General features: G+C 30.7%; 2 protein-coding genes across 3 annotated transcripts; one reads left to right on the top strand and one right to left on the bottom strand.

Annotated features, from left to right (window-relative positions):
• The first annotated feature begins 21 nt into the window (after positions 1 to 21).
• Positions 22 to 11,514, top strand: LOC146541591 (uncharacterized). 2 transcript variants are annotated; one of them, XM_085191954.1, is made up of 5 exons: positions 22 to 233; positions 5,084 to 5,234; positions 5,570 to 5,761; positions 6,406 to 6,606; positions 11,214 to 11,469. In XM_085191954.1, the coding sequence occupies exons 1-5, from the start codon at positions 76 to 78 to the stop codon at positions 11,268 to 11,270; spliced, it is 759 nt and encodes a 252-aa protein (XP_085048080.1). In that variant the 5' UTR covers positions 22 to 75; the 3' UTR covers positions 11,271 to 11,469. The 2 variants fall into 2 exon arrangements, 1 of the variants encoding a protein (XP_085048080.1); XR_014878366.1 differs by lacking the exons at positions 22 to 233; positions 5,084 to 5,234; positions 5,570 to 5,761; positions 6,406 to 6,606 and adding an exon at positions 7,116 to 7,753 and having other exon boundaries at positions 11,214 to 11,514.
• Positions 11,515 to 11,571: 57 nt separating this feature from the next.
• Uro (Urate oxidase) lies at positions 11,572 to 14,807 on the bottom strand. Its single transcript, XM_085191942.1, has 5 exons — positions 14,633 to 14,807; positions 14,042 to 14,547; positions 13,803 to 13,926; positions 13,462 to 13,648; positions 11,572 to 12,255 (listed from the first exon to the last, which is right to left on the bottom strand). The coding sequence occupies exons 1-5, from the start codon at positions 14,653 to 14,655 to the stop codon at positions 12,082 to 12,084; spliced, it is 1,014 nt and encodes a 337-aa protein (XP_085048068.1). The 5' UTR covers positions 14,656 to 14,807; the 3' UTR covers positions 11,572 to 12,081.
• Between the last annotated feature and the right edge of the window lie 889 nt (positions 14,808 to 15,696).

Here is a 15,696-nt window from a genome sequence, read left to right as displayed (position 1 = left end):
CGGCAATGGCGGCAACAGTCATTGCACTTTAGAACTTGAGTGTAGCAACATGCAGTGATATAGGCAATAGCGACCATGCAGCGGACCTCGTCGAACGCCTCAGAGAGTACATTCTGGACCACCATCGAACTTCTAGCAGGACGCGGTAGGCGAACATCTACCGGAGACTATGAAGAAGCATCTCCTTACGAATCTTCTAATACAGAATCTCCCAGGGCCAAGTCATCACTCAGGTGCCTTTTATTTTAAAAATCAAATATGTATATAATCAATAGAATTTTTTCGATAATTTTATAGATTTTAGGAAAATGTTAAACATTTACATAAGTTAATCTTATGTTAGATACATTTTAACTATCGATAAGCTTCACAAATATAACTCTAACGTGTAAACAATTTGTATTAATATTAGATTCTGATATCTTACATTTCGTAAAGGAAACAGTCGTAGTCTGTTGTTTGTATACAACCGAAATCAAAGCAACATGTACATAGTTCAGGTGTAAACATTTTCTTAGAGTATCGTAAAATACTCAAAATTAATTTAAATAGATATTCGTTAGTTTAAATACTTAGAAGATAATATTTACTTTAGCAAAAAATCTCATTTCATTGATAACAATGGTTTGGTATTTATAATGAATGCTTCACCGCCACAATAGAATATAAATAACTAGGTATGTGTAAACATTCCAAAAGTGACGCGTATACAGTAAATAGACCGTAGTGTTTAAGAAGCACTTTAAAGTCCGAGACGGGTGTTTTATGGCTTTCAAAAATATCACAGCTTTTCAGTTTTACTACCGACAGTTTAACGGCCTACTGATATTATAAATGTTTCTATTCAACAATATATAACATAAAATGAACTATATCTATTTTATAAGGGATGTACATGCCGATTTAATTTATCTATATATATAAAATCGAAAGGTCACTCACTCATCACGAAATCTCAAAAACTACCAGAGCTAAGAATCTCAAATTTTGCATAGGAGTTACTTATAGGACGTAGGTGCTCGCTAAGACGGGAATTTGCAATATTCGATTTCTAAGGGGTTGTTTTAGGGGTTGAAAGTTTGTATGAAACTTCGTTACTACAAATGCTAGGAGTCTCAAATTTTGCATAGACGTCACTAGGACGTAGCCATGGAGAAAGAAATTAATCATAACATAGGTCACGCGGGTGAAACCGCGAGCGGGCCGCTAGTTCATATATATAAATCAAACAAGTGTTACCTATTGCTCGCTATCATCGAACTTTATTAATTTTTGAGAAAAGTGTCGCGCGACCCGAAGCATCTATATCTGTAAGTGTGTATGTTCAGGGGTGTTCACTCTGCCTAAATATGTTATAAAAACTCTCTCTCATTTAAGGAACAAGGAGTTTCTTACAAACTTCCACCATCTTTTTAACTTTAAGGAGTTATCTAATTTGGTGTAGACGTTCGAAAATTAGGCAAGCACATTAGACGTTTCATTTTAATTTCTAACAATTTATGTACATTGTAGTTTTTAACTAAAGCCCCTTTAAGTATAAAGTATAAAGCTATAAAAAATTGGAAATACCTGCTGGTATAAGTATACTTAAGAAATTTAATATTATCGTTGCATTATTTTCCGTAATTATGTCATAAGATACAAATGTGTATGTAATCGTTTACAATATCATAAACCGTGGATAGCCTCAATTCCCTCCACCAGTCTTTTCCAGCAGTAATTCACTGAAACACTTCTACATCAACGTAACGACCCATAAAGCGGGCGCTATTTATTACTCATGATTCAAAGGAAGCTTCGTCGCGGATATGAATAAGCATTCTTCGAGACCCACGAAATCAGCTCGTATTTATATGACACGATTGTGAAAGAGACACGTCAACCGAGTGACGTGAACGTGAACGTATCGTCACGTATAATTTAGGCTATGCTATGCGTAAACAAGAACCACACCACTCTTATGTATGTTGCTCGAAAATGTAAACATATTCGATGGAGGTTAATATAAATAGCTTCATTAATACTATACAATTAATTTAATGGTGTTTATTTTACAAAGATTTAATGCATTTTTTAAATTTAATTTTAAAAAATGTCAGTTAAATAAAATAACATTTGTATTTGTAACGTGGTTATATTTTGGTATTGACATGACATACTTTACAATTGTTCTCAATTTGTTATTCAACCATTTTTCGATTTGAATTCGATTCAAAATCTTTCACTTCAAATGATTTTAGGCAGAGGTTATTTAATGATAGAATAAACATAACGGCAAAGTCAACATTTATATTTGGATTATACCTATAAGGTGCTTTTAAAAAAATATATAAAGTTCAATTTACTATCTCTATAATGATAACAGATTTTTATGTGTATATTGTTTTTACATAATATAATAAATTATAACGCAATGAGTTGATAACTTTTATGCAATGAAAATATTTATGACATTTCATAATATAGCCCAAAAATAGCTTATGTTATCTGTAGAAATATTTATATTTAATATAAGTAATTCAGATTTACTGTTGCTGTTACTAACGACCAAAATAAATAAATGGCATAACAAGAAATAAGTAAATATTTGCTCTACCAAGGAATATAAAAATGTAATTTTTTTAGAAATGTAACTTAAAAGTACAAAGCCTAACAATGTCGCTACGTGTTTGAAATTATTAAGCATAGACTATAATATAGTTAATGTATTATATTAAACAGCAATCTCATTTTGATACATACTTTTTTATATATTTTTTTTATTAATATTTATTCCCATATTGAATTCTTAAGCCTGTGCTCCAACATTACATTTTGAAAATTAATTATATAATTTTATAACATTTTTTTTGTAAAAATGCGAGTAGTTTCTGTTAATTACAAAAAAATGTAAAATTAATATTTTGTATATTACATGTCGTTATATGAGAATGTCGTGGCTCAGGTGCACGAGGATGTGCCAAAAAAATAATAATAATACTTGAAATTATGTCAATATAAACAAGATATTATGTTCTTTACAGTGTTTATATATTTCGAAAGAAACTTATACCATGAATGGTGCCATGCCCTAATTTACCTATCCGCCCTCTGGTGATAAAGGCTCCGTACACATAGTTACTAATGAACCCTTTTAAGCGTGAACAATAGTAGCCTAATAGCGGGATAACGTTTCGTCTAGTTTTATGTCGCTATTCTATGGCGAAGCTAGAGGCCGTTAAAACCTAATGACATACTTAGAGTCCAATGTAAATATTATGAAAAGCGTGCAAAATTACGCAATCAATACAAAAATCACAATTATTATGAAAACAATAATATTATTGGAAGATAAGTACCAAATTCCACCAATATTTAATTTTGATAGCCTACATAACGTAAACAGATGTGCTGCAAAATTCGTGAGAAATGTTGTAATTAAAAATAAAAATTAACGTTACATAGATAGGTAGATAATAATTTAAGTAGATATTTAGTTATGAAAATGCTATATTTTATATAAAATAAAATATTTATAACGATTTATACACCTACCTATACTATACATATAAATAAAATTCATGAGACTGTCTGTGATTTTAATATAGCTATTTACATAATTCTTAAATACAACAAATTTATCATTTTAGTTTGACTGTCTATTTGTCTTTCTGTTTGTCCGGGCTAATCTCCAGAAAAGATGAACTGGTTTTTGTGGGACTTTCACTGACAGATAGACGTAGTAATGGAGCAACACGTGGGTTATTTTAATCTCGGAATTCCCGCGGGATCGGAAATTAACGCCGGGAAAACCGTGTTTATTGTGCGTACTTACCACAGCCAATCTAGATAAATATGAAATAACTAAATATTTTACTATTAAATACGAAAATTTATGCGAGCAAAATTAAATAAAGTCCAAATTATTAAATACTAAACAACATAGATAACCATACTAAATATATTAGAGTAGGAATTCATCTTAAAAGATTAAAACTTTGCATTAGGCTAAAACGAACGAGATTTAGGAATTTTAAAGCGAAGACATTTGAAATAAAAACGCATTCCCCGTTGTAAGATTCTTACCCAGTACCACCGTATATTCTTAGTTAGCTATGTTTCACTCGCACATTCGTATGGAAATAATATCGAATCCGTACAAATGGAAGCGATGACTCTCCAAATTATGCACCAAATAATTTCTACTTCATGTATGATATTCAAAAAACTTTTAGTCACGAAGCCTAAAGAAGGAGACTGACTTGACAAAAACTGTTTTGTAAATGATATACTTATAAACTATGATTCTTGAAAATAAAATAAATTATATAATAGCACCTTGTAGTACATTTGTAAAGTTTTAAGGTTTTACAAACAATTTTGAAGTGAACAAATTGATGGAATAGGCAATTAGGAAATTGTTTATTTTCACTTGTCTCCATACTTGAGAAGACAGTAATCTGGTGTTACAAAAAATACTAAACATATTTAAATGAAACGTTACAGTAATATAGTTAAAATATCAATTTATATAAATATTTTGTATAATTTTGCTACATTAGAATAATAAAAAGTGCATTTGGAAGTGCATTTGGATCGCTAATATAATCTAATTTAGCAATTAACGATTACAATTTTCTTTAATTTAAATTGTCTAAAAATAAAAAAATATAGTCCTGCAAAGAAAAGCCGTCAAGTATGAACACCACGTTACATGGAAATATATAATACATGTGGTATCGTTGGCAGCCGTGCCATACCGTGCCAGCCCTGCCGCGTACCGTGATAAAGGTCTCAACTATTATGACACGGGCGCTCAGCGTCAAAACTACTAATACTTTTCATTGGTGGTTTCAACATTCCGAAGGTGGTTTTGTTTTTCGTACGACATCTTGGTGTCCAAAACGAATTGCCGAAAGTTACAGCGGCCATGGTAAGCTAGATAAATGAGAAAAAATATCTTTAATAATAAGAAAAAATATAATTAAAATTAATTTTAAAACTATTCATTTCTTAAGTATTATAAAATTCATGTTCATAATAATGATCTGAATATTATAGAATTAAATTAACATTTTATTATAAAATATTTTTCTTGTTTTAGCTTTACGCACCCCCATGTCCGAGCTCGACTTGAAAAGCATATGGGTTCAAATCTTGTGCGGCTCACCGACAAGACGTTCATGACGGAACTAGAAGAGAGAATCCGTGCCGTGAATGAAGAGAACCTCAACAAAAGGATCTCTTCAAGAGTCGTAAGTACTATCTTAATACCATAAACATGTATAAAATGAAGTATATCATATTAATTATATTATAATAATTATCAGCTCTTTCATTCAACATTGTAATAAATAATAATTCCATTACTAAGTTACACGAGCTAGCAATAGATATTGATCGATAAGGTCTAGAAATTTTCTTCTCGTTTTATCTCTTGTTATATACTAGTTTATAAAAAAATAATTATGTTTTCTCGTCCATTTATATATGTATAATATAATAATTAAGTGTCTGTCTAGCTATATTTTTTTATAAGAATACGTCTAAATATAAACATAAATTTATTAATAAATATTTTGTTTGCTAGCTTGACGAAATGGAGAGACTGAAACGTCTCATTTTAGTGGGAAAAACACCATTGAAAGAATGTCCACCTGAATTGTTTAATCATCCCGTGTTCGTATTCTGGAGGATGGTGAACAAAGAAGTCGCGAGAGCAACCAAAAAACGTGCAGATGCTTATTACAGAAAACTTAAAGCCTCTCAGAATTTCGATCAGGTAAAATAATTGATTGAATATTATTAAGTATAATATCACATTTACCGCCTCGTATTAAATATGATAGACCTAGCCCGGTAAAATTATGTAACATGGCCTACCCAGTAAATTTAATTAGTTTTGAAGAACGCACAAGAATAATGTAGAAAGTCCATAATTGATAAGCAATATTGGACTGTTATTCCTGTTATCATTTAACTCTACGTTTATAACTTGTAAAATTTACTCTTAAGCACTCTAGTAAGCACTATATTCTTACAATATTTTTAAAGGTTAGGAAAAAAATACCTTTTTTGGAAAAAGTAAAAAAAAAAAAAACGCATATCGTGGGATTTCTCCCCGCACATCTTGGAAGCGGTCTATCTACGTACCTATAAGCTACGTCGCAATTATTATACGCTTGTATCTTAACTTATCTATGTTATTACCATCTCTCTAAAGAATAAATTTTGCTATACCAGAGAGAATAAAAAATATCATTTGGCAAAAAGTAGTGTTATTTAAAAATAAAAAATCAATATCTATAATATCTTCAGCATCTATAAAGAGTTACTCTACACTCCTCATTACGTTATAATTTTATACGTTTTCTTTAAAAACGTCTCAATATATGTACCCATCTTAATGTACCTATTATCACTTAGACTCTAGATGAAGAAGCAGAAGCTGAAGCATCACAAGAAGAAACAGAACAGCTAACACCAGAACAACTTCTTCAAAAGTGTACTGAAGAAATAGAAGAATTAAAAAATGCAGATATTGAAAAAGGCGTCCGCTTTACAGACGAACAATTTGCTCTTTTGAAATATGAAACAAATGATGTGAAAACGCTTAAGAATCTTACAGTAAGTTGTTCGTAGCATAGTAAAACTCTTCAAAAAAGATTTCACAGAAACATTGGCAGTACGAGTGGAAAAACACATGTGATGTGACTTATATAATAAATAATTAAAATATTGAATTATCTCACCGGTAAGACAAAGCGCGAGTTTTAGTTCTGCCACTCTACGTGCTCAGTCTCACTCAACTCTTAAATTCAGGCGTATTCTTGGTTAAAAATATCTTAGAGTTATACAAAATATGAGTTGACGAGTTCAATTACGTCATCGTAGCTTGACCTTTTTGATAGTTAATTATGATCATCCTCAATGAAACCTATACAATAGACTAGCTTTTGTTTTAGTATCATGAATGTGATGAATAAAATATTATTCAGAATCAAAATATTCATGGGTAACTTGATTGTCCTTGAGGCCAGTTAGCTTTTGCGTTTAAAGCTAAAATGGCGTGTTAAGCGGGACAACAAGCGTATTACGCTTAAACGGATTTCATAACACTGTTTAGCAAGTTATGGGGACTGGAGGAAATTGCATTTTATGCAAGAGCGACATCCTACTTAGCGTGTTCTACCATTTTTTTTTTCTTGTCGTTCACCTGCTTTGCACATTCCAGTTAATAGTTCTTAAATAAGTTTATATTTCAACTGTATACAGTGTGGCTTAAATTTAAAGCTTTTAAAAATATTTAAAAAAATGGCTTAGGTGTAATAGGTTTTAATGAAATATTGGACTAATAGATCGTATCACTTAAAAATAATGATTTAAAAAAAATAATTAGAAAGCATCTAATTATGTGATAGCTGCTCATTAAAACGGATGACTAAATCGACCTCAGGAGCTATCAAAGTACTGTAAGTAGGTATAAATGGGTATGGCAATATATTATATTGATAAAAGTCTTCGATTGTATGCAGATGAAAACATGCATCATGGGCTCGTGGCAATCTGGTATGAGCTGGTTATAGTATCGGCTACTTGTGACCCTTGGACGGTGATTCTTAACTTGTAAACAATTCTACGATCATCTAATGGTGTCACTCGTGTCTGTTTCTCTGTGTCTATAGTTTAGTATCAGATTTCACGCTTAAGTCATGTTTCTCATTTGTGCCATCTTGTGGGTGCACCAGCTTACGATCTCTGAAGGGAAAACGTGGTACTGTCTTTATTTATAATTTTAAAATTATATACCGCAAAATGTACTGCAAAGCTCTATATCTTAAGTGACCTTAATCGTTTTTTTTTTCGTATATTTACATTATTCGAAGTAAAAAATATATTATCCATAATGACGTCAACTAAATATTTGTCTAGTTTCAGTATTCAACAGAACAAGTTAAAATCAATGCATTTTATTTTTATTTCCTCTATCCTTTGTTATGCAATTAGAATACATTTTTAAAAGAAAATTGTCTATGTACAAACTCCGCTCCCCACTTTCTGCCGAATTCTGGAGGCATTGCGTGTTGATTGGCAGAACTCAACGCCGCGCTTTGCCTCGACACCAGAGCGAAGAAACGGAAATATAAACGTAAATAAATATTTCACTTCCTCGAGTGGGAATCGAACCCGCAACCGTCGCGTTACAGTCACACCCTTGTGCCGCTGCGCCACGACAGCCTCACGAATTTTTCATCAGATGGATATTTGTTTAACATAGAAGTATATTAATCTAATCTTAGTGACATTTAAAATAAAAGAGGCAAACATATGTATTTGTTGATGCACATTTAAGGAAAATGTATTTTTAATAGATTCCGCCCATTGTTGGTAACAATGTCCGTCAACAGAGCACCCGGACGAGTTATTTACCATCTGCTTTAGTGTAATAATTAATATGAACCGGTTCACTCTCGTAGCATTATCTCATTTAATCTATATAAACGAGACGAATGACCTGCTCTTAACAACTATCTGTTATATTAGTATTATTTATTAGAATTCAATATAGATTACCATTGACGGATGGACAATGAGTTGGTTGTGTAGTTAGGATACTGGCGTAAAATTGAATCTTGGGGAAAATAAACAAGGAATATAGTTCTAAAAGGACCTTTTAAATATTTTTTCTCTTTATGTCAGTTTATTTATATATACTCTTTTTTTAATGACTTTAAACGATTGTGCCGACTGTCATTGTCTAATTAGTAAAGCATAAAAAGTAAGTACTATAATTAAAGCAGAAAACATCTTTATTTATTGTCACAACTACGATAAACGTAAATCAACATTTAACACTAATTTGTTTGCTTTCTTATATTATAAATATGTACTTACAATGTATTTTCGCCTATTATCATAATAATACAACTGTATAGTTATTTATTACTTTTACTTTATTATATATAATACTAGTGGACCCGAACGCGGCTACGCCCGCTTGAACTATACGAATATTTATTAAATATATTTATGAAATTATATTCAGTTGTCAATAGAGAGATGCGTTAAGCAAGCTCATTTTGGGTGACGTTTTCTAACAACAAACTTTGCAAATCGTTGCTTAGCAACGGCGATTGTTATAAACATGGCGAAATTAATAGCATGTCAATTATAAATGTTTTAATATATTGATATATATCGAAAATATTACAAATATGAGAAAAAAAAGTATCCTATGTTCATCCCGAGGCCCTCAAGTATCTGTATATGTGTATTTTATCACAATTAAATTAGCGGTTCGGCCCTGATTGCGTAAAAGACAGACAGACAGACAGACAGACAGAGTTACTTTCGAATTTATAATATAGGTATGGATATGTAGGTGCATAAATGACATTATCAAAGTTCCAAAGACAATGGCCGGTATATATAGGAGATAAACTATGAATTATTTATAAATGACAAACGTGTTGAAGACCAAATAAATCATATTGTATTTAATATTTTTTTTTAATTTTTAGCATCTTAAAAAAAATTAAGGTACCATAGCAACATTAACCTTAAATAATTGCAATTATATTTCGTAAATTAAATTAAATATAATTACTCGTGTGAATTTTGGCATTTGAAATACATGTTAACAGTAATAACTTGGGAGTTTCAGGGAGATATAATGTCAATATAGGAACATATAAAATAATATACCAGAATCATTCAAAAAGTCTACCTAGGTTCAAAGGTCACACCGCGGCTTATCATCACCCCTGCAATGTATTCGCAATCACCATCACGCCTCATGAATGTGTAAATACATGTATACAATAATAATACAGTGACACGTCTAGGGTACCAGAGATTATATAGGTATTTGGTTTTTTTTATTAGTGAAGAAAAAATGTGAAGTCAGTTTCTTTTTTTGAAAGTGCGAGTCGCACCCGCCCACCGCGGGTTCCGTACCAACTTCAAGATTCTAAGACAACAGAAGGTAAAACTGATAAAAGTTGACAAGCTTTAGTTTATTTGGATTATGGTTGTTTAATAAGTACATACTCATTTTTTTATGAAATGAACTACAAATATAAGTATATAACGGTTTTTACCTCTGACAATGCCTAGTTTAAATTTAAATTTTTCGGTGTTTTTTCTTTATTTGTACTGTTACACATATTTTCTCAGTGTTTGAAGTTCTCACATATAATTCCATTTTTTTTTCATTATTTTTCATACATAATGTAGCTAAAAGAGTTCTTAAACGCACGCTCACTACGTCTCAGTCGTTGATATTTGATATTAATTTCTGCTTGATACCTCCTCGCAATTTTGAGAAAAAAATGCCTTGTCAGACATATTTAGTACTTTTATGTCGTTTTTTAATATATTTATAAAATTATGCATAATTATAATTGTTTAATTTTCTTTTGTGTGTTTCTTGTACGTTCCTCACATGGAATGTACAGAAACTGTTCGCAGATATTTTATGTTTATTAATTTTATAAGGTTTAAACATTTAAATTTAACTCTAAAAATAATCTTTTTTTTCAACCAAAATAATATTTTGTGTTTAAAATATTTAAAAGCCGAAATAAAGTAAATAGTAAAAAAATAAAGCATTTAACTACAGACATAATAACAAGTCGTTAGTTATAAGCGATTACTGGCAACTGAACTAGTTATTTAATTAGTTAACCTAGATAATGATATTTAGCAAGTGTTCCTTAATGGACTTCCTTATAATATTTAAATTAATAAGTAATTAAAAATAAAATCGTTATGACCTTAACAATTTTTGACATTACCTTTTGCAGTTAATTGCTTTATTTGGAATTCATATAAGAATAATTAGTAACTGGTCAATATCAGTTAATTGTTATGGATTATATACTACAGATATAATATGAACATGGCACAGGGGCACAAACGTGTGACTGTAAATGCAAAATATTGTGGGTTCGATTCCCACTCGGGAAAATGCAATATTTAATATTTTCATTTATTTACTCTAGCGTAGAGGCAAGCACAGCGTAAAATTCTGCCACTCAACACACAATGTCTCCAAAATTCAACAGAAGGTGCAGAGCAGAGTGACTTATCACTAGGCTCCATCTGCCTCCCCAGCTGCATGCGAGATATAGCGTGAAGCTGAACAAATGACGAAATTAAAAAAAATTACATGAATTGTATTCTATTTATTATACTGTCTATATTAAAAATGTTGTTTCTATTTCTTCTTGCAGACTGTGGAGGAACTGTACGCGTTGGCTGACAAAATTATTGGAACGAAACGTCTATAAACAAGCCTAACAGAAAAAAATAATAATAAATAAAAAAAATATTAATTTTTGACCAACATTTAATAACATTGATTATTGGCATTTGTTTGTTACTTTTTTTTTAAATTGTAAGTGTTATGTAAAATATAGCCTTCTTTTATAATATTTCTAAGTAACAATGAATATTTTTCTAAATAAATATTATTTTTTAAAATACGCCAATTTTCACCGATTATAATTACCTAAATAAAAATCCCCGTATGTATTTAAGGTTGAAATGAAAGTACAAGTTTAATACTTTAGTTATTTATTATATAATAAAGTAATAAAATAATTGTACTAAAGGAATACACTTAGATCATATAATTTTATTAAAGCACTTATTCTACTTTGTAAGAGAGCACATTTGGGATATTAACCTTGACTAGATATTTTTAATATTTCAGAGTGCTTTTACAAAACAAAATATACAATTGAAATCTTTAAATGTAATCTTCTATGTGTATAAAAAATGAGACAAATGTAAAGTTTATTATTACAAGTCTCAACAGATGATCTTTACTATTATATATTTATTTTATCGATAACAAAAATACCTACACAAAAATATTTTCATTGAAAGCTTACGTAAGATAGAATAACTATGTACATCTTATTTAACAAAAGTATGTGCCAATGATTCAGTAAATTAATTTATAACAAATTCTTTCATAATACGAAACGAAATTACGTAGTCGATAAACCAAAAAAACATTCTTCAAAAGGTATTTATATAACGTCTATATCTTAAATATATAGTGAGTTAAATCAATATTTATGATGCAGTCAAAGGTCACAAGTGGCTTTTAGGTCGTCTGCGAAGTTGTGCGTAAATAAGACCCGCGGGCTTGTCAATGGGCTGGTAGATGTAATGACGAGGATCCCCTTTCGTCACATTCGCAGGGAACTTGGATACGTCGATGTTGAGGTAATGCTTGTTCGGCATCGACATTCGGATCCAGGTTATCTGTAATAAAAGAAGGTCAAAATTTTTATTATAAATATTCATATTATCATAATTAATTTGTTTAATATGAAATTAACTAATGAGTTCATTTCTTAAATGTTAAATCTTTTTAAAGTTTTCTAATTTTCATACTACTTCTATATACTAGACTTATAAGAATTACCAACGTTTTATATTATTTTTTTTATATTTAGAGCGGTTGTTGCATTGAATAGTTCAATAGTTTATATTTTTTTGGGTTTTATTATCACGACCGGATGATATACAAAATTTATATGACGTGAGCTGAGAATAAGTTGAAGATAAACTTTGACCGGCGCGGAGATGTAGCTGCGTCTCACGTGATGTGACGCTGTGTGTGTGTGACGCTATCTCATCACAATAATATAATCATTGCTAAATTTAGAATACGCAAAAAAATACTTTGTTTATACAATTAATTAATTATGCTTCAATTAAGCTTAGTACATCGCTAACAACAACTAAATATTAACTTTCCCAAATTTTTAAATACATCATTGGTAAATTTAAAATTTAATTAAATACTATTGGTTTATATCATTACTTTTCAAAACATATATCCGTTTCCGATTCAACGAAGTCGTAAATATTATAAACTTCTGAGAATTTTATACATAGTTATATTCACAATTCAGTTCATACTATTAATACGCGCCTACGCTAAAAATTTGTATCAGCACTCGCGCTCATTACACTAATAAATAACTTAACATTGATTTATTCGTCCTTTCAAACATCACACAATACTCAACAACAATTACTGAGATAACCTCTGCGTGTGATTATATGCATAAACATGTAAATCGGATAATATTGTATCCAAGTACATTTTAATTTAATTAATTTTAATTGTTATCACTAAGCTTATTTTTATGTTGAATTTAACGAAAACTTTTGCGTGTTGAGTGGCGGAACCTGGTTACTAGAGCGTGGAAATTAATATTTTAAATAATTTATCACCTAGAGTTGGAATCGAACCCATAACCTGTCGAGTTTACCTGTGCCTCTACGAAAAAACTGGCCTCTACATAATTTATATTATATGAAATTTCTGTATATAAACTGTTTTACTTTCTTTATAAAATCTCTATAAAAGCATGAGTACTTACAATTAACAAATGACTCGCAAACATAGACTAATTAATTGCTTATTTCACATACATATAAACAAATTATAAATCTTACCTCCGAAACTTTTTCTAAGACTGTTTTTTCAGCTTGATATAGCGTATGTTGTACTGAAGGTGAGTACACGCCGGTGTCGGGCGGGCCGGCGAATTTCTCTAAAATGGCATCCTTTACCGTCAACCAAGCATTGTCGAAATCTGCTGTTTTCATATTGTCGTATGTCCATTCCGCTTCCACGATTGTACTGTTTAATGATAAGTAATATTTTTTTTGTCAATATATATTTAATTTTTCGCTATAAATTATTTTATTAGTACTTTTTGTAGTAAGTAGGTATTTATATTCTACTTTTAAACAACAGATTCAAATAATATGATTAATACTTTTAAATTACGTACCTAAATATTCTTTCGGGAGCGTCGGAAAGCGTCGTGTATTCATCTTGTACAAAATCAACAAAAGAGGACTGAGTGGTCTTCAGAACGCGGAGGCCGCTTAAGCCAGATTTTACTACAACGGCTTCTGTAAAAATATTTTACGTTATAACTTATACCTGATGTACTACAAAAAAATATTATTAATTAGTTATTTAATTAGGAATATTATTAATTTATGTATAAATACTCAAAACACGTACCGTGTCGTGCTTGTGATACTTCACACCATCTTGTCGCTGTTGGTGAAAACACAAATGCGTGATTGTGAGGAATCCCAGCATGGAGTCTTTCCCATGGATATTCAATAATGTGACACTTCGCTTCGTAAACTTGTCTGTAGGTGTATAGAAAGTGATTCACTACAACCGCACCAAACTCTTCAGGAGTTTTGATTCCATGTTTCTTTGCTAGCAAATATACTGTGTTCTTTTGGGAGTCTGTCGCCACAACTTCCTTGTTGTCTCCGATCACATAAGCTGATTCGGAGGCAAGTTTTAGTTCTGTTGATACTTCGAACTCACGAATCAAATGGTATTCACCATCTCGATGAACATGTAGTAGTTTAACAGAACTCTTTCCGTATCCATGATCACTTAATTCGAAGCGGCCACCTGTGTCCTCCGCCGCCGTTGTCGCCGCCTTAGCACCAGTCATCGCAACTGGTAGACCTTCACCTAAACTCGTGTTCGAGGGTTTTGCGTATATTCTAAAAATTGTAGATAAATACACTATATGATATATTTTAACTTTTTACTAACAAATTTCAACGGTCAAAGAAACAAGAATTTTACCTGTTAGAGCTAGTCCACGGCATTTTACTATATATATTTTTTTTTAGTTTATTTTAAGCGTGTGTAAGAAACGCCGTCGGTACATTTACTTATGAAGACTGTGATAAGTACAGCTCAGAAGCTCATTTATAACAGTACCCTGTGACCCTCATTATCACTGACGAGCACGCGCCTAATGCGCAAACTGGACCTTATCGGACTTCACATTAATTTTGTTTATTTAATACACATCTATATAATATTGGAAATTGTAAATAAACAACATGTCGGTTTTTCAGAATTCTTTGTTAATTAATAATAATTATTGGTACGGAAATTATTTATGATATTATTGTTACATTAATTTTTTTGTCAACACTTTAACAAAAACAAATTGTAAAAAAAACACAATGGTTTAATTGTAGCATTAGGCGTATAGTAAATTCTTTAAATGGTTAATAGTAAATTAATATATTTTTTTAATTTCAGAGGCGTGTGGTTTTGCTATATTATATATTTTTAACGTACTATCACCTTCGACTTTCTGTATTAGAATGATAAGTAATAATAAATTTTATTGCTGTTGCAACTTGTTTTAGGTTCAATCAATAGTACAAGTCAGGATAGTGAGTCATTCTTACTACATCCTAAATAGATTCTAAATCACATTTAAATATACAGATACTAGTTAAATACTCTGTCTCTGTTTATTGTAGTCATATTTTTGCCAGGCTTTATCCCATCTATACCTACGTTGCTACATCTGTATAAGTAGAGACAACCTAGTGTCGAAACACTTAATATTCCGTTCTCAGCATCGCACCTAAATTTTAGACATTGCGTCAAATTTTAGATAGTGAAGAACAAAATTTAAGACTGCGTTTTAAACCAGACCAGAACCACGGATTTAATTTAATTGATACTTTAAAGTATTTTTGAAACAGAATATGCGCAATTAATTCAACATACACTTGTATATTATAAATCTATCGTTGGTCCCCTAAGCATTTGCCCGATTTTGTAGGATCTCCGAAAATAATGATGGTAGAGATTCTCCATTCTATGTTCTAAAACTAAAAATTATA

Source organism: Heliconius melpomene, chromosome 1, assembly GCF_056956725.1.
Source record: "Heliconius melpomene rosina isolate 202511_hmr_F chromosome 1, ASM5695672v1, whole genome shotgun sequence".
Classification (NCBI taxonomy): Eukaryota; Metazoa; Arthropoda; class Insecta; order Lepidoptera; family Nymphalidae; genus Heliconius; species Heliconius melpomene.
This window is presented reverse-complemented; position numbering and strand designations above follow the sequence as displayed.

What these genes read in the sequence shown, in the direction of transcription:
- LOC146541591 (XM_085191954.1), top strand. Translation starts at nt 76, where the DNA reads ATGCAGCGGACCTCGTCGAACGCCTCAGAGAGTACATTCTGGACCACC. An exon ending in AAAGGATCTCTTCAAGAGTC is followed by an intron (nt 5,235 to 5,569) that starts GTAAGTACTATC and finishes TTTGTTTGCTAG; the next exon opens with CTTGACGAAATGGAGAGACT. An exon ending in AAACGCTTAAGAATCTTACA is followed by an intron (nt 6,607 to 11,213) that starts GTAAGTTGTTCG and finishes TTCTTCTTGCAG; the next exon opens with ACTGTGGAGGAACTGTACGC.
- Uro (XM_085191942.1), bottom strand. Translation starts at nt 14,655, where the DNA reads ATGCCGTGGACTAGCTCTAACAG. An exon ending in AGTATCACAAGCACGACACG is followed by an intron (nt 13,927 to 14,041) that starts GTACGTGTTTTG and finishes ATATTTTTACAG; the next exon opens with AAGCCGTTGTAGTAAAATCT. An exon ending in TCTTAGAAAAAGTTTCGGAG is followed by an intron (nt 12,256 to 13,461) that starts GTAAGATTTATA and finishes CTTTTATTACAG; the next exon opens with ATAACCTGGATCCGAATGTC.